General features: G+C 46.5%; 1 protein-coding gene across 1 annotated transcript; it reads right to left on the bottom strand.

Moving 5' to 3' along the window:
• Positions 1-15,571: 15,571 nt before the first annotated feature.
• On the bottom strand, positions 15,572-17,334 carry LOC136520568 (heat stress transcription factor C-2b-like). The gene is made up of 2 exons (XM_066514121.1): positions 16,985-17,334; positions 15,572-16,445 (listed from the first exon to the last, which is right to left on the bottom strand). Exons 1-2 carry the CDS (start codon positions 17,195-17,197, stop codon positions 15,849-15,851), a joined length of 810 nt encoding a protein of 269 aa, XP_066370218.1. The 5' UTR covers positions 17,198-17,334; the 3' UTR covers positions 15,572-15,848.
• Between the last annotated feature and the right edge of the window lie 5,474 nt (positions 17,335-22,808).

Genomic DNA, 22,808 nt, shown 5'->3' with positions numbered 1-22,808 from the left:
GAAAAAGTGGCCATAGTTAAGAGTTAGATTTTTAAGTTGCCTAATTCACCCCCCCCCCCTCTTAGGCGTCACTGTCCCCCTTCTATTGGTATCAGAGCCGGTTGGCTCAATTTAGACCTTTGGCTTAACCATCATTGAGCCGACGCTACTTAGAGTGGTTGGGATGGATACCTCTAGGCCTCCACACTTTGACAACACTAACTTCCCCTATTATAGAGCTAGAATGGCTTGCTACCTTGAGGTAGTTGATTTGGGAGTTTGGAGAGTCACTCGTGATGGGATGAAACCCATTAAGAATCCCGATAAACCCACAAAGAGTGAAGAAAAGGAAATACATTTCAATGCTAGAGTTAAGAATTGCTTGTTTAAATCTTTTAGCATGGATGTGTTTAACCAAGTGTTCACTTTAAATATGGCACATGAAATATGGTTAAAACTCCAACAGCTCCATGACAGCACATCTAATGTCCGTGAGCAAAAACATTGTCTAGCTAAACAAAATTATGATTCCTTTACAATGAATGATGATGAGCGTGTTCGTGATATGTATTCTCGTTTGAATCTAATTATCAATGAGCTCCATTCAATAGGACTAACAAAGATAGATGATGTGGACATCGTGAGGAAGATCATCTCTGTGCTACCACAAAAGAAATATGCAAGCATCATCACCATCCTTCACAACATGGAGGACTTGAGCACCATGACCCCGGCCATAGTCATTAGCAAGATAGTGGCATTTGAAATGTCACAAAAGATGGGTCAAGAAGAAGTCTCTTCATCAAGCAAAGGCAAAGCTCTCGCATGTAGCGAAAAAAAGAAGATGAAGGGCAAGCAAGTTGAGACAAGCTTAAGCTGAAGCTCCTCAAGTGAAGATGAAGAAGAAGATAATGATAATGATGACGAAGAAGATTCAAGTGATGATGATCAATCTTCCTCCTCCACCTTCGACCTTGATGAAGAATCAATCAAACTAATCAACAAGGTGGAGAAGATGATCCAAAAGCTCAATGTCAAGGGTGTGCTCATCCAAATCCAAGATCTCATTTTCACCAATCAAAGAAATGAGCAAAGAAAGAGAGGATGCTATGGATGCGGTGAGTTGGGCCACTTTGTGGAAGTTTGTCCAAACAAGCCCACACCCAAGACAAAGAAGAAGGCATATAAGAACCAAGCCCTCACATCAATAAAGTCATGGGATGATTCTTCAAGTGAAGAAGAACACCATCACAAGAGCCGAGGGTGCAAGTACTCATCATCAAGCTCTTCTCGTATGTGCCTTATGGCATGAGGTAACAAAAGCTCATCCTCTAGTGAGAGTGATAGTGATGATGAAATACCTTCTTATGATGAAATTGTGCAACAAAATCTTAATTATGCTAAAGTTTGCACTAGTCAACAAAAGAAGCTCGAAAAATTAAAAGAAAAGCTAGATAGTTCACAAAAAGCATACAAAACTTTGCTTGAACAATATGAGAACTTTGCTAATCTCAATGTTGAACTATCTACTAAAATTAAGCAGGTTGAGACTAGTGCAACAACAAATGCATGCACAATCAATGATGAGCAACTTGTAAAGAGAAATGAAAAATTAAAAGAAAAGTTAGCTAGCTCACAAGATGCTTACAAAAGTTTGCTTGCTACAATGGAAACCATGTGCAAACATTGTGATGAGCTAACTAATAAAGTTGCTAATCTTGAAGTCGTTAGTGCAACCCTCACCAAGGCATCTAAAAAGAAAAGTTTCATCTTTAACATGTCTAAAAAGGATGCCTCTACTTCCTGTAATGATTTATGTTTAGACTCATCTTTGTGCAACCAAGTTTGTGTTGAGAAAGTTGTTGTAGATACATGCACACAAGAGGTTGCAAAGGAGAATGAGCAACTCAAGCAAAAAGTAGCTCGCTTCACCAAGGACTTGACTCAAGTAAAAGGCAAGGCAATGCAAGCCCAACTTCATCAAGATAACACCATCAAGGGAGTGAAGAAGCTTGATGAAGGACAAACCGTGGTTTGCTACGCATGCCACAAGGAAGGTCACAAGTCCTATGAGTGCAAGGTGAAGAATGGGGGAGGAGCAAAGAAGAAAGAGAAAAGGCAAACAAGCAAGCTCTCCAACACCTACACCAACAAGGTGGACAAGAAGGCCTCCACACCATACTTGTTAAAGAAGAAGAAAAATGACAAGGTGGTGGTCATCAAGGTGAATAAGCAAGCCAACAATGGGGTCAAACGCTTTTGGGTGCCAAAGGCAATCATTTCCAACATGAAGAGCACCAAGAAGGTTTGGATCCCAAAAGGGAAGTGAAAAGTCCAATGGACTACGGGGAATTTGGAGACTTGGTAAAGTATGGATGCATTTCATGGGGTGCATCATGATGGACAAAATCATTGCTAGGTGGGTTAGTGAATACTATGGACCCAAATTCCCCTTCCCATGTTAGGTAACTAGACTATATTTGCTTCCATTGGTATTAGATTTAACTTTCTTACAAATTGGTATCTTTAAGCATCTAGTTACTCTTCATGCCTAGGTTTGCATTTGCATTCTTATATCTTTTGTCATGCATACACTAGGTATATCATATGGTAGGCTTGCTTGGTTTCATTCTTATTCCTTGGAGCAATCCAACATGGTTCAAAATTATTTAGGAGCCTGGCACATAGCTTATCTTTCGATTGTTCATCTAATATGTTCCAAAGTCCAAATTGTAGATAATTTCTCCCAAATATCGTCTTCAAAAATTACTCTCACATTTATGTGATGTCATCTTTCAAGTGGTATTTTTTATTCCAAAATCAATGTGCATGTTTCCTACAAGTATTCCATACTTGTGTGCACAAATTTAGGAGGAGGTTACTCTACAAGTTGGATGCTTTGAGACTAACACCTTTTCAAGCTAATCATGTGTGTAGTAGTCTCATTGCAAGGAAAATGGAGTCCCCGGAGTTAAGCATCGTACTTCAAATATCCACCACCTATTGCAAGTGGTAAAAATTGAATTGGCTTCCGCATGTGGTATTTCTAAACTGATATTATCATGTTGATTTTATTTTGATATTTATATGCTTTCTCCATGCATTATATAGATTAAATTCCCTTGGGCAATAATTTGCTAATTATGCATATGTTTTGTCTTCTATCATATGTATGCATATATTTAGGGGAAGCTTAATCTATATAATATGAGAGTTAAAATTTGTGACCTATTCCACTCCCTCCCTTGTGCTACTAATGTCTTCCTTTTCGGTGTTTGATTCCAAAGGGGGAGAATTTAGAGGACCAAAAGCAAGCATTAATTTGTAGGACCAAAAGCTAGATCATTTACAAGTGGTAATGGTCTACAAGTGGTGTCTACAAGTGGTAATGGTCCGAGAAAGGGAGGATAGTGGATTATGGATTAGCCTATGTAATGTGGAGAATTTGTAGGAAGCAAGGCTTAAATCCATAATGCCACGTGGGGACATTTTCAAGGGCAAGATAAGTTTTTATGTAGTATCTTTTAGTTTTACAGGTAGTATCTTTTAGCATCATATAATCTTGCTCCTTGCATTGCATCCTAGCAAGTAGGTAGTTTTTAAATTTCAAAATTTTATTATTTGCTTGCTTTGGTCGTGTTGTCATCAATCACGAAAAGGGGGAGATTGTATGGAAAATGGACCCTAGGCCCATTTACTTTGGATTTTGGTGTTTGATGACCAACACAACTAAATTGGACTAATGAATTTGCAAGTAATTGTTTTGTAGTTCAATAGGGTGCAAGACGTGACTTGGACAAAGACGACGTGATGATCCGATGATCTACACCATAAGCAAGTCCTTAGAAGCACAAGAGAAGACCCAAGATATCAAGCAAAGTCCAAGCACGAAGATAGGAACCAAGCCGTACGCGAGATCACGAAGAAATAAGCTCACAGAAGTGACCGGACGCTGAACCCAACACTGGAGGAAAGTGACCGGATGCTCCGATCAGTGACTCGACTACAGCAGGCGTCAGCAGCAGTGACCGAACGCACCGATGGTACTGTTCATCATCACCGACAACATTCAGTACTGACCGAATGCTGGCGGCAAATCGACTGAACGTAGGACAACAGCGTCCGATCGAGTACAGATAGGTTCCAGAGTGGCGAAATTGCGACCAAACACGTCCGATCAGTTGATCACAGCTCTAGCGGTCGGGACAACCGGACGCATCCGGTCAGGACGTGATCAATATCCGGTCAGTAGCAGAAAAGCAGGATTTCGTCCCCAACGGCTACTTTCTCAGTGGGGCTTATAAATACAACCCCAACCGACCAAATGAAAAAAGTGGAGCTAAAGAAACATATCAAGGGTGTTGATACACTATTTTAGTGATCTCCACTTGCATAGTGCTTATTGTTTTATTAGGTGATTAATGTAGGTGCTTTGCGAAGTGCTTAGGTTGATTAGACCACCGCTTATGCGCTTGCTCTAGGTTTGGGCCTAGTGTTTAGTGAGGTTTGCATACCTCTTACCACTCGGTGTTTGTGCGCACCATTGTTGTACATCGGAGGGGCTTGTAGTCTTACGAGATCACACCAACCGCGTTTGTGGTGTGGCCGCCACCGTGTACCGGAGGGAATAAGGCCCTCAGCATTTCGGTCGGAAGCTTGATAGTGAAGACGGCGGGGAGCATCCGAGAGAGGCTTGCCGAAAGACACGTCAAAGACCCACTTGCTTGTGGGGAAGGCCCGATGCTATCTACGGAGTTACCCGACCAGGAGCTTGGCCCTTGCGAGGGATTCCTTGCGAGGGGCTTCAACGAGGACTAGGGAGAAGCTTTCGCGCTTCTCGATACATCGGTGAAAATACTAGAGTCATCGATGGGAGTTTGCATATCTCTACCTTGCTCTTTAGCTTCCGCAATTACATTGATTACATTACTCCTTTTGCGGTAGAGATAGCAATACACTAGCATAACCGTAGTTGCACATTTAGATAGTTTATCTTTTGCATAGGTTTTGCTAGGGTTAGAAAAAGAGGTCATAGTTAAGAGTTAGATTTCTAAGTTGCCTAATTCACCCCCTCTTAGGCGTCACGGTCCCCTTCAGCACTGAATGTTTGATTCATCAACAGGAGAGGATTAGAGAATGTGCAGGCTAGCAAATTACCTTTATAACATTTAAGATATATTTAATACGTCCTTTAGAGACGCTGGCTGTGGTACCCTACTGTTCTGGGGCTCGGAGCGACATGATCCAAGCGAGAGAGGGGGGGGGAGAGAGCAGCTGCGATGGTGACCACCGTGGTTTCGACCGGTACACCGGAAGATAGAGAAATCAAGGGAGAAGCAGCAAGCAAGCATGTTCGAGGCGAAGCGGCATTTCATCGAGTAGATAGCGCACATCCAGGAGTAGTGGCGAGGGACCCCATGGAGAGGGCTACGGCCTACAGGGGGTGAAAGGGCGGGTCAGCAGGTGTGATGCTTACCAGCGGAAGGAGGTGGTTGCACATCCGTTGGTTCCTACCCCGATCGTCTAGTGAGCCTGGACGCGACGGCGGAGATCGCGTGTGCTGCTGCTGCTGCGCTTGATGGAGCGCTGCTACTACTAGTGCTGCTCGGGGGAAGGGAGGAATGGAGCTCCCTGGCCACCTCGTCGCTTGGCCGTAGTGGCATTCGCCATGGGGAACGCCTGCGCCGGTGGCCTGCCGGCTGCCGCCACCGCAGCATCTGCGCTGCCGCCCTCTACCCGAGCGAATAGGTCGACGCGCAATGACTCCATGAGGCTCGAGGGATTTCAGGTCGGAGTCTTGGCTTGATGGACGAGGGACTCGATCGATCCGCAACTGAACTGGCGGCAGTGTCCGTGTAGCTGGACGCGTTCGCGTCTCCTCGCCGATCGTCGTGCCGTCCTTGCTGCACGCCGCTCATCCGTCCGAGGAGCAAACGGGCCGTGAAGATTCACGAGCCGTCAGATGGGCAGAGAAGCGGGTAGAGACCCAAACTGCTCCACCATCGGACGGACCACATTGCTCGTCTGCCTGATCGGACGGCTAATGGGCTAACGGGCGACGTGGCCTGATCCGCTACCCGTCTTTTGGAAACAGATTCCTTTATAGAGATTATTTTCCATTGCTCACATGGCAGCAACTGTTACAGGTACCGTGACAATGTGGGGACCAAGATATGGATACTGTGAGTGCTTTCCGGAGGAGATACGATTTCACGTGCGCCATGCTGTCTTGATCAATGTCGGTAGTGGTAGTAGCACGCATTACCATGTCGGTTGACTTGAACTAACGCCAATGAAGATTTGAAAACGAAGCAGATTTCGTGTATTTGTGGTTTGTGCAAATGGCTCATTAGTCAACCATGTTTGTTTAGATAGAGGAGAGAGACGGGGGATGCAAGCAGAGGAAAAATAGAATGTAGGTTTACTAGTCCATCACGCGCGCCATCGCGCGCACCGGCAAATCACCGTGTTAAGGCGCAGCAAAAAATAAGTTTAATATTTGGACGGAAACAATATTAGGAGTCAAATGTAGATACGTTATGCACAAAAACTTAAAGATTGGAGCTCTTTTATATTTAATACGATAAGACTATTCAAAAATGAAGAGTGATCTATGCTTGGATCAATAGAACGACAAAACTGTATCTCGCTGATGTAATAACCAATCTAAAATCTTTAGCTTTGGCGTCCACATATTTCGCCCAACATGCATAGTTTTCCAAGGTTTTCTACTTTGTATTTTGGAAACAATAAATAGGAGACATATCTGACCTTACAGAGTTTGGTGTTCCATTGCGCGCAGAGGCGATAAACGCGTGGTTACATATATGTTCGGGAGGTACAGGATTATAGAATGATTCTGGAATAATGTAACTTCTAAGTTGACTCAATTCATATAGCTCAGGCTACAGAACAATGTGATGATGCAAACCTGAAACATAACATGCAACAAACAGAATCACCTTGTAAAATCATTTTGGGTACTGAACAAATTGCAGTGATGCTAAGCAGGGAGCTCAATGGAGAGCCAAAGACTGGCCTCTAAATGTTTAGAGTGTTTCTCATAGATCATGGTTGATCATGTAGATGCTAATCATGTTAGTAGTAAAAAAACAAAAATGATGGCAGGTTACCGCTGAAACCATGGCAACGTTTAATCACGAAATTGGTACGCATGCCTATCAGTATAATGCAAAGTAATATCGACGTTGGAAATCTAGGTTTTCTTTTTTGTAAACCACATATTTATTTATTGTATCACCTGAAACACACATTACATAGAAATTAATAAAGGAAAATAAATTTAGGTAAATCAGCATTACTGAATGAATAGCAAGCAATGAATTAGTGGCAGTGCATGATGCCTAAGAAATAAAGGATAATGTCACATGGCAGCACAACAGAGAAAGCTGGAGCAGTGCTCGAGCAAGGAAAAATAAGAAGGCAATCTTTGTGCAGCTGAATGTTGGGTATGTAGAAAATTAGCAAAACAAAAGTGCTAGCATTGATTACTGAAAATACAATACTAATCGCAGCAGAATAGGCTGCACAGTTTGTGCCTGGCCCTAGGAAGGATCGAAGCCATATCTTATTTGTCCGAGCATGTAACGCACCGAATTGCTGGAACAAGGAAATCTAGAATGAGCGTATATACACGGCAGATTAAAATAGTCTATTTTTATTTAATGGGAATGGCATAATATAGCTTGCTTCATTGGTGGAGCAATAGGTCTGTATAGAGTCTTGATGCAACTATATAAAGTAGAACTATATTGAAAAAGCAGTGGACATATTTGCTGGTTTAACTGAACGAAGAATGGGACTGTGGATGTATAATGTGATGTAAAGAAACAAATAATTCTATAATCAGTAATATGGAGTTATCAGCAACCATGATATTTCATACTAAACAAATTACCATTATGGTTGATGAGCTGACTCTAATAAATTATCGCAAAATGATGATTTCTCTTAATCATAATTTACACACACTGTAAATGTACACATTTTTAGGCATCAGCTACAGCACTGTTACACACAGTCACAAACTATAGCAAGAAGTATTTGAAAAGACTAAATGGATTAAATCAGATGGAGGAGAGATACCGGATAAATGGAGACGTACGCAACCTACCTTGATCACACACATTCGACATGGTACATTGTATAAGGAAAATCAACAACAAATGGTGGGTGTTCAGCCGAACCTGTGAGCAAATGAGTAGTAGAGTGATCAGGCCACAGCAGTTGCTCTATACGATCACAGCAAGGATACAAAGAAATTGCAAATCCCTTAACTTTGCGCAATAATGCTGTGGAGCATTCAGCTGACACAAGGTGGAAAATTAAATAAAGCATGGCAGAAACAACAATCTTAGAACCCAGGTGGTAATAAAACCCTACAAAGGTAACCTAGCAAAATAGGAAAAATTGCAATCAAGAGGGTCTTTGGAGCAGGAATATTTTGCTAAAAGCGGTTAACCTGAACCTGTAAACATTTTGATAGCATGACTGCATGAGTAGCAGCTGTAAGGAAAATGGACCCTAAGCCCATTTACTTTGGATTTTGGTGTTTGATGACCAACACAACCAAATTGGACTAATGAATTTGCAAGTGTTTGTTTTATAGTCCAACAGGGTGCAAGACGTGACTTGGACGAAGGCGACGTGATGATTCGATGATCAACACCTTAAGCAAGACCTTAGGAGCACAAGAAAAGACCTAAGAGATCAAGCAAAGTCCAAGCATGAAGATAGGAACCAAGCCGTACGCAAGATCACGAAGAAACAAGCTTGTAGATGCGACCAGACGCAAGGACCGGACGCTGGAAGCACGACCAGACGCTGGACCAGTGGCTCGGTAGACAGGCAACCGGATGCGAGGACCGGACGCTGGCGGCAACCGACCGGACGAAGGAACGCAGCGTCCGATCGAGTACAGAAAGGTTCCAGAGCGGCATATCTGTGACCGGACGTGTCCGGTGGCAGGCGACCGGACGCTAGCTAGCGTCCGATCAGTGTTTCGCCAGCTCAACAGTTGGGATGATCGGACGCGTCCGGTCAGGACGATTCAGCATCCGACCAGTAGCAGTTTCACAGGAATTCGACCCCAACGGCTACTTTCTCAGTGGGGCTTATAAATACAACCCCCAACCGCCTATTTGAGATGTGTGGAGCTGAGGAAACATACCAAGAGTGTTGATACACCATTTGAGTGATCTCCACATGCATAGTGCTTAGTGTTTTATTATGTGATTAGCATAAGTGCTTTGTGAAGTGCTTAGGTTGATTAGACCACCGCTTATGCGCTTGCTCTAGGTGTTTGCCTAGTGTTTAAGTGAGGTTTGCATACCTCTTGCCACCCCGTGCTTGCGAGCACAAGTGTTGTACATCGGAGGGGCTTAAAGTCTTGCGAGATCACACCAACCGCGTTTGTGGTGTGGCCGCCACCGTGTACCGGAGGGAACAAGGCCCGCGGCGTTTCGGCCGAAAGCTTGATAGTGAAGACGGCGGGGAGCATCCGGGAGAGGCTTACCAGAAGGCACGTCGAAGACCCACTTGCACATGGGGAAGGCCCGAGGCTATCCATGGAGTTACCCGACCAGGAGCTTAGCCCTTGCGAGGGGCTCCAACGAGAACTAGGGGAATGCTTGCGCGCTTCTCGATACCTTGGTAAAAATACCGGAGTCGTCGACGAGAGTTTGCATATCTCTACCTCGCTCTTTAGCTTCCACATTTACATTGATTACTTTACTACGTTTGCGGTAGAGATAGCAACACACTAGCAAAACCATAGTTGCACATTTAGATAGTTTATCTTTTGCATAGGTTTTGCTAAGGTTAGAAAAAGAGGCCATAGTTTAGAGTTAGAATTTTTAAGTTGCCTAATTCACCCCGCCCCCTCTTAGGCGTCACGGTCCCTTCAATTGGTATTAGAGCCGGTTGACTCATATTTGGACCCTTGGCTTAACCGTCGTTGAGCCGACGCTATTGTAGAGTGGTTGGGATGGATATCGCTAGGCCTCCACAATTTGATGGCACTAACTTCCTCTACTATAAGGCTAGAATGGCTTGCCACCTTGAGGTGGTTGATTTAGATGTATGGAGAGTCACTCGTGACGGGATGAAACCCATTAAGAATCCCGAAAAGCCCACAAAGAGTGACGAAAAAGAAATGCATTTTAATGCTAGAGCTAAAAATTGCTTGTTTGAATCATTTAGCATGGATGTGTTTAACCAAGTGTTCACCTTAAATACGACACATAAAATTTGGTTAAAACTCCAAGAGCTCCATGACGGCACAAGTAATGTCCGTGAGCAAAAATATTGTTTAGCTAAGCAAAATTATGATTCCTTTGCTATGAATGATGATGAGCTTGTTCGTGATATGTATTCTCAATTGAATCTAATTATCAATGAGCTCTATTCAATAGGATTATTAAAGCTAGATGATGTAGACATCGTAAGGAAGATCATCTCTGTAACACCCCGTCCTAGGGCTTAATAGGATTAATAGGATACTCATACCAACAAGTTGTAACTTCTTTTCTGGAAGCCCATCTCTTAAGAACTCCAAGGTTAAGAGTGCTTGGCCTGGGTCGATGGGTGACTGATCGGGAAGTTCTTCCTGGGGGCGCATGAGTGAGGACAAAGTACATAGAAAAGACTGGTGTTGATTTGTGAGGGCAGTCTATGTCCTAGGAAAGCTACCAGATGTAAGCGGGCCTAACCTCGAGGAGGCGGGACGTTACAGAATGGTATCGGAGCCGACCCTTGCGGTTTCACGGGCGCGTGTGTCAGTTGCGCAGGCATGGTGTGCATGGCTGGTGTGGACCCAGAGTGGTCACCCAGCATGGCACATGCGCTGGCACTGGACACACGGACATGCCCAAGAGAGGACGTTCCTGGCTTGGGGTTGACCGACGAGGACGTCGGTCTCCTAAGGGGGTGAGGATGTAACACCTTAGCCTAGGGCTTAATAGGATTAATAGGATACTCATACCAACAAGTTGCAACTTCTTTTCTGGAAGCCTGTCTCTTAAGAACTCTAAGGTTAAGCATGCTTGGCCTGGGTCGATGGGTGACCGACCGGGAAGTTCTTCCCGGGGGCGCATGAGTGAGGACAAAGTACGCAAAAAAGACTGGTGTTGGTCTGTGAGGGCAGTCTATGTCCTAGGAAAGCTATCAGATGTAAGCGGGCCTAGCCTCGAGGAGGCAGGACGTTACAATCTCCGTTCTACCATAAAAGAAATATGCAAGCATCATCACCATCCTTCACAACATGGAGAACTTGAGCACCATGACCCCGGGCATTGTCATTGGCAAGCTAGTGGCATTTGAAATATCACATAAGATGGGTCAAGGAGAAGCATCTTCATCAAGCAAAGGCAAAGCTCTCACTTGTACCGAGAAGAAAAAGATGAAGGGTAAGAAAGTTGAGTCAAGCTCAAGCTCAAGCTTCTCAAGTGAAGAAGAAGAAGATGAGGATGATGATGATGATGAACAAGAATCAAGTGATGATGATCAATCTTCCTCCTCCACCTCCGACCTTGATGAAGAATCAATCAAACTTATCAAAAAGGTGGAGAAGATGATCGTAAGGCTCAATGTCAAGGGTGTGCCCATCCAAATTCAAGACCTCGTTTTCACTAATCAAAGAAACGAGCAAAGAAAGAGAGGATGCTATGGATGCGGCGAGTTGGGGCACTTTGTGGAAGTTTGTCCAAACAAGCCCACACCCATGGCAAAGAAGAAGGCGTGCAAGAACAAAGCCCTCACATCAATAAGGTCATAAGATGATTCTTCAAGTGAAGAAGATCATCACAAGAGGCAAGGGCGCAAGCACTCATCATCAAGCTCTTCTCGTATGTGCCTTATGGCACGAGGTAATGAAAGCTCATCCTCTAGTGAGAGCGATAGTGATGATGATTTGCCTTCTTATAATACAATTGTGCAATAAAATCTTAAATATGCTAAAGTTTGCACTAGTTAACAAAAGAAGCTCAAAAATTTAAAAGAAGAGCTAGGTAGTTCACAAGAAGCATACAAAAATTTGTTTGAACAATATGAAAACTTTGCAAATCTCAATGTTGAACTATCCACTAAAATTGAGCAACTTGAGGCTAGTGCAACAATAAATGCATGCACAATCAATGACGAGCAACTTTTAAAGAAAAATGAAAAATTAAAAGAAAAGTTAGCTAGCTCACAAGAAGCTTATAATAGTTTGCTTGCTAAAATGGAAACCATGTGCAAACATTGTGATGAGCTAACTAATAAAGTTGCTAATCTTGAAGCCGTTAGCACAAACCCCACCAAGGCATCTAAAAAGAAAAGTTCTATCTTTAACATGTCTAAAAAGGATGCCTCTACTTCTTGTAATAATTTATGTTTAGACTCACATTTGTGCAACTAAGTTTGTGTTGAGAAAGTTATTGTAGATACATGCACACAAGAGGTTGCAAAGGAGAATGAGCAACTCAAGCAAGAAGTAGCTCGCCTCACCAAGGACTTGACTCAAGTAAAAGGCAAGGCGAAGCAAACCCAACTTCATCAAGATAACACCGTCAAGGGAGTGAAGAAGCTTGATGAAGGACAAACCGTGGTTTGTTACGTGTGCCACAAGGAAGGTCACAAGTCCTATGAGTACAAGGTGAAGAATGGGGGAGGAGCAAAGAAGAAGGAGAAAAAGCAAACAAGCAAGCTCTCCAACACCTACACCAAAAAGGTGGACAAAAAGGCCTCCACACGTTATCTCTTGAAGAAGAAGAAAAATGACAAGGTGGTGGCCATCAAGGTGAACAAGCAAGCCAACAATGGGGTCAAACGCTTTTGGGTGCCAAAGGAAATTATTTCCAACATGAAGAGCACTAAGAAGGTTTGGGTCCCGAAAAGGAAGTGAGAAGTTCGTCGGACTTCGGGGAATTTGGAGACTTGGCAAAGTATGAGTGCATTTCATAGGGTGCATCATGATGGACAAAATCATTGCCAAGTGGGTTAGAAAATATTATGGACCCAAATTCCCCTTCCCATGTTAGGTAACTAGATGTTATTACTTTTCAATTGGTACATGTTGCAATTAGATTTTCCTACAATTGGTATCTTTAAGCATCTAGTTACTCTTTATGTCTAGATCTGCATTTGTATGATTATATCTTTTGTCATGCATACACTAGGTATTTTATATGGTAGGCTTGCTCGGTTACATTCTTAACCCTGGGAGCAAACCTACATGGTGTTAAAATTGCTTAGAAGCACGGCATATAGCTTGTCTTACTTTTGTTTATCTAATATGTGCTAAAGTCCAAAATTGTAGATAATCTCTCCCGAATATCTATTTTGAAAATGATTCTCACATTCATGAGATGTCATCTTTCAAGTGGTATTTTTTATTCTAAAATCAATGTGCATGATTTCTACAAAGTATTCTACTTTTGTGTGCACATATTTAGGGGGAGTAATTCTACAACTTGGATGCTTTGAGACTAACACTTTTTGAAATGGTATCAATTTTTTAACCATATGTGTAGTAGTCTCATTGTAAGGAAATTGGAGTCCCTGGAGTTAAGCATCATTCTTTAATTGGCATCATCATGTTGATTTCATTTCATATTTATATGCTTTCTCCATGCATTATATAGATTAAACTCTCTTGTGCAATAAATTACTATTTATGCATATGCTTTGCGTTCTACCATATGTATGCATACATTTAGGGGGAGCTTAGTCTATATAATGTGAGAGTCAAATTTTATGATCCATTTCATTCTATACACAAAGGATCACAAAATTTGACCATCCCTTGTGCTACTAATGTCTTTTTTCGGTGTTTGATGCCAAAGGGGGAGAATTTGAAGGACCAAAGGCAAGCATCAAGTTGATGTCTACAAGTGGTAATGGTCCAAGAAAGGAAAGAAAGTGGATTATGGATTAGACTAAGTAATGATAAAATTTATAGGAATCCATAATGACACATAGGGACTTTTGTAAGAGCAAGATGGTCTTCGATTGGTATAGCAAGTAGGTAGTTTTTAAATTTCAAAATCTCTATCATTTGCTTGCTTTGGTCGTGTTGTCATCAATCACCAAAAAGGGGGAGATTGTAAGGAAAATAGACCCTAAGCCCATTTACTTTGGATTTTAGTGTTTGATGACCAACACAATTAAATTGGACTAATGAATTTGTAAATGTTTGTTTTATAGTCCAATAGGGTGCAAGACATGACTTGGATGAAGGCAACGTGATGATCCGATGATCAACACCTTAAGCAAGACCTTAGGAGCACAAGAAAAGACCCAAGAGATCAAGCAAAGTCCAAGCATGAAGATAGGAACCAAGCCGTACGCAAGATCACGAAGAAACGAGCTCGCAGATACGACCAGACGCAAGGACCGGACGCTGGAAGCGCGACCGGACGTTGGACCGGTGGCTCGGTAGACAGGCGACCGGACGCGAGGACCCGACGCTGACGGCAACCGATCGGACGCAAGAACGCAGCGTCCGATCGAGTATAGAAAGGTTCCAGAGCGGCATATCTGTGACCGGACGCGTTCGGTGGCAGGCGTCTGGACGCTAGCCAGCGTCCGATCAGTGTTTTGCCGGCTCAACGGTCGGGATGATCGGACGCGTCCGGTCAGGACGATTCAGCGTTCGGTCAGTAGCAGTTTCGCGGGAATTCGACCCCAACGACTACTTTCTCAGTGGGGCTTATAAATACAACCCCCAACCGCCCATTTGAGATGTGTGGAGCTGAGGAAACATACCAAGAGTGTTGATACACCATTTGAGTGATCTCCACATGCATAGTGCTTAGTGTTTTATTAGGTGATTAGCATAAGTGCTTTGCGAAGTACTTAGGTTGATTAGACCATCGCTTATGCGCTTGCTCTAGGTGTTTGCCTAGTGTTTAAGTGAGGTTTGCATACCTCTTGCCACCCCGTGCTTGCGAGCACAAGTGTGGTACATCGGAGGGGCTTGAAGTCTTGTGAGATCACACCAACCGCGTTTGTAGTGTGGCCACCACCGTGTATCGGAGGGAATAAGGCCCGCGGCGTTTCGGCCGAAAGCTTGATAGTGAAGATGGCGGGGAGCATCCGGGAGAGGCTTGCCGGAAGGCACGTCGGAGACCCACTTGCGCGTGGGGAAGACCCGAGGCTATCCACGGAGTTATCCGACCAGGAGCTTGGCCCTTACGAGGAATTCCTTACGAGGGGCTCCAACGAGAACTAGAGGGAAGCTTGCGCGCTTCTCGATACCTCGTAAAAATATCGAGATCGTCGACGAGAGTTTGCATATCTCTGCCTCGCTCTTTAGCTTCTGCATTTACATTGATTACTTTACTACGTTTACGATAAAGATAGCAACACACTAGCAAAACCGTAGTTGCACATTTAAATAGTTTATCTTTTGCATAGGTTTTGCTAATATTAAAAAAATATGCTATAGTTTAGAGTTAGAATTTTTAAGTTGCCTAATTTATCCTCCTCTTAGGCGTTACGTCCACCAACAAGGTGGAACATTAACGTGATAGGTTGTAAAGTTTGTGATAGGTTGTAAAGTTTTGACGGGAAAGTAAACCAGGCTTAGCTCGGATGATCCCGACGCGGTAGTCACTTCCGCCCATGAAATCAGATCCACCAAAAGCATCAAATAGACATTATGGACACAAAATTACATCACTGTCATCCATCATCGGATGACTATAGGCCCCTGCCATGCTTCCATACGACGGCTGCCGCCGCTTTTGCCTCGCGTTCCAAGCGGCGGCCACGCCGCAATGGCATTGGCAAGCAAGAAGTCGGCAGAAACAGCAGCAGCAAAAAGCGGGCCAAGCTGCTGACAGACACTGGGGGCGGCGCATGGTCGTCACTCAGTACCCGCCGCCGAACGCAAACGAGCACCCGCCACCGCCGGATCCCGCGGCAACGTCGCCGAACACGCTGTAGAATCCGGCGAAGTCGACGGCCTCGGGGCCGAGCGCCACCATGTTGTCGCCGTCGAGCAGCAGCCTGGCCCGCTTCTCGCCGCCCTCCGCGGCGGGCGGCGGCTCTGCGGTGAACCCGTTATTATCTGGCCCTGGCGCGGCGGCGTCGCCGACGAGGCGGTGCAGCCTGTCGCGGTCGCCGACGACCTTGAGGAGGAAGGCGAGCATCTGCTTGGGCCTGCGCTCCGTCTCCCGCACGCGGCGCCACATGGAGGCGACGCGGTCGTCGATGGCGCGCTGCTCCTGCTTGAGGCGCACCACCTCCGTGGCAACCATGGCCATGTCGTCCCCTGAGGCGGAGGCCTCGGCGGGGCTGCCGGACGCTGCCGCGTCCTTCCTCTTGCCGCCGCCGCCTCCGCCTCCGGCACAGGCGGCGGCGCTGCTGCTGCCGCGGCGGACGATGTTGCACAGGAGGTGGGTCTGGCCGCGCAGGAACGACGCGTGGGCGAACTCCCACCGGTACGGATCAACCTTGCGGAAGCCCTGTTGTGTGGAGTCAAAATAGCACAATCAGGGCAGGGAGAACGAACTGCTAGTACGGTTCTTGGCTCTTGCGGTTTATCGAAATCGAAGATACAAATTCTTACGTCCTGTATGTACATAGTTTTAGCCTTTTCGGTTCTTGCAGAAATCCATAGTAAAACAGGGCAAAACAAATTTTCTCCGTGCATATTCAGGGTGCAATTGAACTGTTTGGCCACGGCCCACGGTCCATCTCTATGCTCTGCCCATGTTTGTTTACGAATCAGTCATGAATCTCCAAAAGAAAAAAAATGTTTTGAGAATTTCATTGCTAAACACTGACTTGGGTTGGTACAGTGCGGCAAGAACTACGCCAAACACTGACTGAAACAATCTCCATTTCCCTCCCAAATAAAAACTTGCACATAAACCGAAAGAGATACTGTCGTAGTATATACAGATCCAGCACTCTCCCACGGAGGGTCGTTCAGCAGCTTGAAGGAAGAGACAGATGGTAATAAATTTAGCTAGCTGGAGCTGGAGTGATTTAACTAACTGACATAGGTGTTGAGCTGGCGGACGAAGCTGGAGAAGTTGTTGTGCTTGAAGTGCGCGGGGAGCAGCGTCTGCGAGAAGACGAAGGGGTCGGCGACGACGAAGCTGTTGTTGCCCTTCCCCCAGCCGATCATCCCGTCCGTCCCAGGGTCCTCGACCATCATGTACGTCTTCCACACGAACGGCGCCTCCGCGCCGCCGCCGGCGCCCGCCGCCATCAATCCCCTTCCGCTATGCTATATATGCCTTCACAAGCTCGAGCTACCGACTAATATCTCGCAAAAGAAACTATCTGCTGGAGGAGAGGGCACTGGGAGCTTCTAAATGCGGAAATGGTGGAAAGGTCCCGAAGGAGAAGGTAACAACTACAGGTGCGGGTGGCGACGCGGTCGCCGGTGACGCGCGGCGGGAGCAGGTTATAATGCGCGCGGGGCGTGGCGTGGGCAGTGGGCCCCGACGCGTGCCGCGGGCTCGCGAGGGTTCGGCACCCTGGCCTCACACGTGGCCCCGCGTGCATGGGGCCCTCGGTCCCTCGCCGACGGCGACGGGTGGGGAAAAAGCGCGCGCTGCCGCGGACGCGAAGCCACGCCCGCCCGCTGGCCCCGCGCCTTTGCTGAGACGGCTCGTGCTTTTGCGCTTGTCCGGATCGGGTGCGCGCCCAAAGATCTCTCTCGGCTGCGAGTGCTGTTTTCTTTGCTGTCTTCGGTTCGCTTCAGCCGCAAGACGGGGAGACATACATACTGTAGACAACACTCAACCTCACACTAGATTTCCGAATCCGGCTCCGTAGAAACGGAACTTCCCGTCGTCTCTCGCAGGCCCTGACGAGCTTGACGGGAGTCCCACTTACGTAGACTGTAGAGAATGCTCAGCACATTATGTCAGTGACTGGCAGCGATTAGACTGAATGAAACCAAACAGCGTCTGCGTCTCTGTTGCACTTGGTTGAACAAGGCCAGTAAACCAAACATAAGCATGTATCTGCCTCATTTAGCTGATCTGGGCTCTAAAAAGTTCAGCCAGGCCCGAGACAACCAAGGTACTACAATGACGGACACTGATTGACACACGCTGAAAGAGTAGGTTCAGGAAAAGAAAAGAAAAAAGATCGGAAAAGGGGTTCATTCGTTCTGCCTTTCTCCACAAATAGTATTTTTTTCTTACGACAAATTAGTCAGAACAGCACTTCAGCTGGTTTTTCAGTGAATTGAACGAGCCCTCGTCGTCGATAGCCGAACTGTTGAGATTTGATTACGGACCCCAGATATGAGTTCACGTGGAAGAACGGAGAACACAAGCTATGCAACTAAACAATTCGGATCCGCTCCGGTGCCACCGGTAGCCAGATGGCAACCATTTCTCGAGCAAAGTAGCTTTCTCGGACGACGGACGTTGATGTCCCGGTCGCCCTGGGCGAGTAGGAGTAGTACAGCTGCGCACATCCCCGCGTCTGTAGCGACGGGACAGCCTGCGGTTGCTTGCGTCCGGACAACGCACGGGCGTGCTGGCGTGTGCCTCGCCCGTTGGCCTACGCGTGCAAGCGGGCTGGCAGGGGCCCCTACAGTGACGGCCGCGGGCGCCACTCGCGTTCCGGGACGTGGACGCTTCCGACGGGGACCTGCCGCCTGCTGGGCCGCCGCTCCAGCAACGGCGAGGCCCCCCACCCCGCTCGACAGGTTGCAGGCTGTGGTTGGGTGCCACCTGTCGTGTTGCTATCTTATCCCGTGATCCCGTCTTTCAGAGTACTCTGCCCATAAAAACCCTCACGCGACGTTCAAGTCTCCAGCTTGTGCCCACAACTCCGGTAATTGCCGTGTAAAATTTAAAAAATGGCCCCTTGTCTATCTAGGAGCAGTCGTAACCAACAACCGTATAACGAAGACAATAGCCCGAATGTTCGGACAGTACCCCCCCTCCCCCGTGCACCTGTATCTCACGCTTGCCTACGCGGCGGCCAATCCACCCAACTGCACGTTTGAAGTCCTCGCGCCCATCCACTTGTCACGCGCATGTACGCGGCCTGCAGCTGCAGATGTAATGTCAGCATCCAGAAGAGGGGAAGTGGGCAGTGGAAGCCCAGACGGCGTCGGGAGGAGGATGAGGAAACACGGAGGTGAAGGTGAGGCAGCAGAAAAGCGAAGACCAAGATGTAACACCTGATCAACTTTTAAAACAACCAGATGCAACATTTGCAATATACGTCTAAAGGTGGATGAAACACGCGAAACATACATATAAAACACTAGCTTCAACACCAGATCTACTTTTGAAACATCTAGATAAAACACTTGCAACGTACGTACGAAATAGCCGAAACACTCGAAACACTTACAAAAAAAACTCCTGAAAACACTTTATGTGTGAAAACATATCCAACATCCAGATAAAATACTTGAGAACATACGTCTGAAAAATGAGATAAAATATTTGGAACATACACTTGAAACATACGTGTATAGCCACTGCAACATGTGCAACATTCTAATCTACTTTTGCAACATCAAGATAAAACACTTGCAACATCCAGATGAAACATCTGAAACACTTGAAATATACTCTTGCAACATGGGCTTTGTTTGGACTAATGGAGCGAGGCACGCGGCGCGAAGGTCGGCGGCGCATGGACCTTGCTGTGAAGCAGCGGCACGGGCAACTCGCCGGCGGGCGCAACGTCACATCACAAATCTCATCGTCCTTGCTTGCATGTTGGAGCATCCGTCGTGGGGGCTCGCTAGCTCGGTGGAGGCGGTTGCGGCGAGGAGGCATCGCGGAGGAGAGACCGCGAGGGATGGGGCGCGGTGCTGCGGGATCGGTGGCAGCGAGGCGGTCGCGACGAGGACGCTTGAAGAAAACGGCGCAGCGAGCATCGAGGCGCACGGACAGAAGGAGCGGATAGGGTCGCTGGTTGAATGACATGTGTGGGAGTGAGCGGTGGGAGGCGTTCATCTGTCCGGACGTCTTAATTGTATCATTATCGCAAAACAATTTATGGTCCTGTTCGGTGCAGCCGCTGCAGCTTGTTTTAGCTACAGTACCACATAGGTGTATTTTTGCGGCCGCAGCCGCCGGTGTGTTTTATGAATTGTTATTAAGGTCCCGTTTAGATCTTAATGGATTTTATAGAAATCTAATAGAAAATCAACAAGTCCCATAATCCAATCAATATATGTAAGATTCAGAGGTACAGAGATTTTCATAATTCTAAGACCCAATAAAACATACTCCTATCTCAAATTATAAGAAGTTTTGGTATTTGCTTGATATATTATTTTTGCTATGTATCGACGCTTATTGTATATCTACGTGTATAGCAAAAGCGATGTATTACTTAAAATATCAAAACATTTTATCTTATAATTTATAATTTAGAATGAAGAGAGTATCTCAGGATGGAGGCAGCAGGCGAGCAAAGAATTCGTGGTAGTTGGTTTAGATCTTTTCATTAAAAATAGATGGAGAAACAATAATATATTTTGCTAATGATTATTTCCTTTAGCTTATATTTTCTTTTACTTACGCAATCTCGCATCAATACACACGTAGATCGTAATGGGTGTCGGTGTTACGGAACTTGGGTGTCTTTACCGTCTAAAAAAGAGCCCAATTGGAATGAGGTGGGCCGAGCCTGTCGAACGAGAGACCCAATCCAGACGGGATATGTCATTGACTCGGAAAGCAAGCTATCATACGAGGCATTGGAAACCAAGACATTTGTATTGATTTGATAGGATCTGAGTAGATTTTCTTATAACAAACTAGGTGTCGGGTTCATAAACTCGGGGTCTCTTGTGGACCGGTTTCTCAACAAAGGCTTACCCCAGCAGACAACGTTGCGAACCAACGCGCAACTCTTAGGCCGGCCCAACATACCTAAACAGCAGGCCAGAAGGGCGATCCAATTTCCGACCGCAAGGCCTAGCCAAGGAGGAATGGCGCCCGCTTCCGACTCCGGCCCACCTCTTCGACCGGAGCATTCGCTTCGGTCTCTAGCCCGCCTCCGGACGACCTCTTCGACCGAAAGGCCTAGCCAAACACCACTTCTGACTCCGACCCGCTTCACCGACCGCGGATGCGTCGAACCTCTGCTTACAACTCCTCTTCGACTGGCGCAATCAGAGCTGACTGGGACCAGCCGACCGGGGACGCCCACTCAGTAAAACCAGTAAACGATGGAGAAAGTAAGGCAGGGTACTCAAGTCAACCGCAATACCAAGGACCATACCCTGTACACCTACAGCACCGTACCCTGCGACCTACCAGACATGATAGAACCAAAGCAATGTTGTAGGTGCTGATATTTTTCCCTACAGTATTGTGGGCGTCATTAACTCCCATGCCAGACGAATACGATAAGGCTCTCCCATATGCCTCTGAGGCATCAACAATATTGTGGGCGCCGGCATTTACCGTGCCAGGCGAATATGGTAAGACCCCTTGCATGCCTCTGGGTATCAACAGTGTGACATGCACCGACATTTTCCATACCTGAAGAAGATGACACAACCTCCCACGTGCATATGACATTAAATAGTATTATGGTCGCCTACCATCATCTTGTACCCGTTGGCGTAGGCAACAAGACTTAGTAAGGCTATTCCCTTCATCTATAAAAGGATGCGCTCTCTTCAACACAACCAAGTTGATTCAGATCGACCAGTTCACTAGTACACCAACAGAACCGTCAGGTTCAAACCACAAGCACACGCTCGAACACTTAGCACATAGCGGGGCTCATATCACTCTTGACCCTTCAGACCAGAGTCCGACCGGACCTCTTGTACCCCATCTTTCTCCTTCTCGTTTGTAACCCCGCTGCAAACTTCGAGCACCCGAGCTCAGGAATAAAGTCATCGACCGACTCAAACTGGACATAGGGCACGTTGCCTGAACCAATATAAACCATGTGTCATTGAGTGTTAGGCCACCTCCGATCACAATGTACGACAAAACTATAAATATTTACGTGTTGGTCACTTTCTGCACCGACAGTTGGCGCTGTCCGTGGGGAAGACGTTGTACGTTCAACACTTTTTGGTCATCAGATGGCCCACTTTTCCGCCACCTTCACCATGGCAGGCTCAAGCGATACGACTCACTTCGGCTCACTGGAGTTTCCCACACTCCCACCTGTTGGGATGTGGGTTCCACCCATCTTCGAGCTGTCCTAGGCCTTCCTCTTCGGAAGCTTGGACTTCATCGTCGACTGGCTCGGCGTACTACACCTCCGTGAGGAGGCACTCATTCTGGTGCCCGTCGGAGGGGCGCCCTCCATCGGCTTCGGAACGCACGACAACTTCAATGACGAGGCACCTGCGCTTCATTCTGAGCAAACTCTCTGCTCAAACTCCGCTGTGAGTAATGTACATACTGTTATTTACACGCTATTTACTATCTCTCGCCGATTATCCGGAGGGACCGTATTGTCCGCACTATGAACGTCGTACAATCGGTTCCCCTGTGGTCTCGTGTCCCTCACGGACATGTGCGCTCGGGGGCTCTGAAGGACGCTGGCGCCATCCCCTCTGACATCTGAATTCGTGAAAATGGCGAGCTATGCTCCTACCACTTTCTACGAACTCCTGGATGACGAGATTAAGAGCGACGGCTCCAACACCGACGATGTGGCACCTAGCCATTGTCCATCTAGGGAGTGCGCTATGGTGGACACCCCGGGACAGCCGTTGGTGGTTGCGGAGTCTGTGTAGACTCACACCCCTCTGGACCCGCATGCGGGGGCCCTCGCGCTCGCACAAGGGCACGTCGAGGAACTACGACAACGGCGGCAGAACCAGCCGCCGCCTGCGCCGACGCGCTCAGTGCAGCACGTTG

The sequence above is a fragment of the Miscanthus floridulus genome, chromosome 18, assembly GCF_019320115.1.
Source record: "Miscanthus floridulus cultivar M001 chromosome 18, ASM1932011v1, whole genome shotgun sequence".
NCBI lineage: Eukaryota > Viridiplantae > Streptophyta > Magnoliopsida > Poales > Poaceae > Miscanthus > Miscanthus floridulus.
Note: the sequence above shows the minus strand (reverse complement) of the source record. Positions and strands in the feature narration are given on the sequence as shown.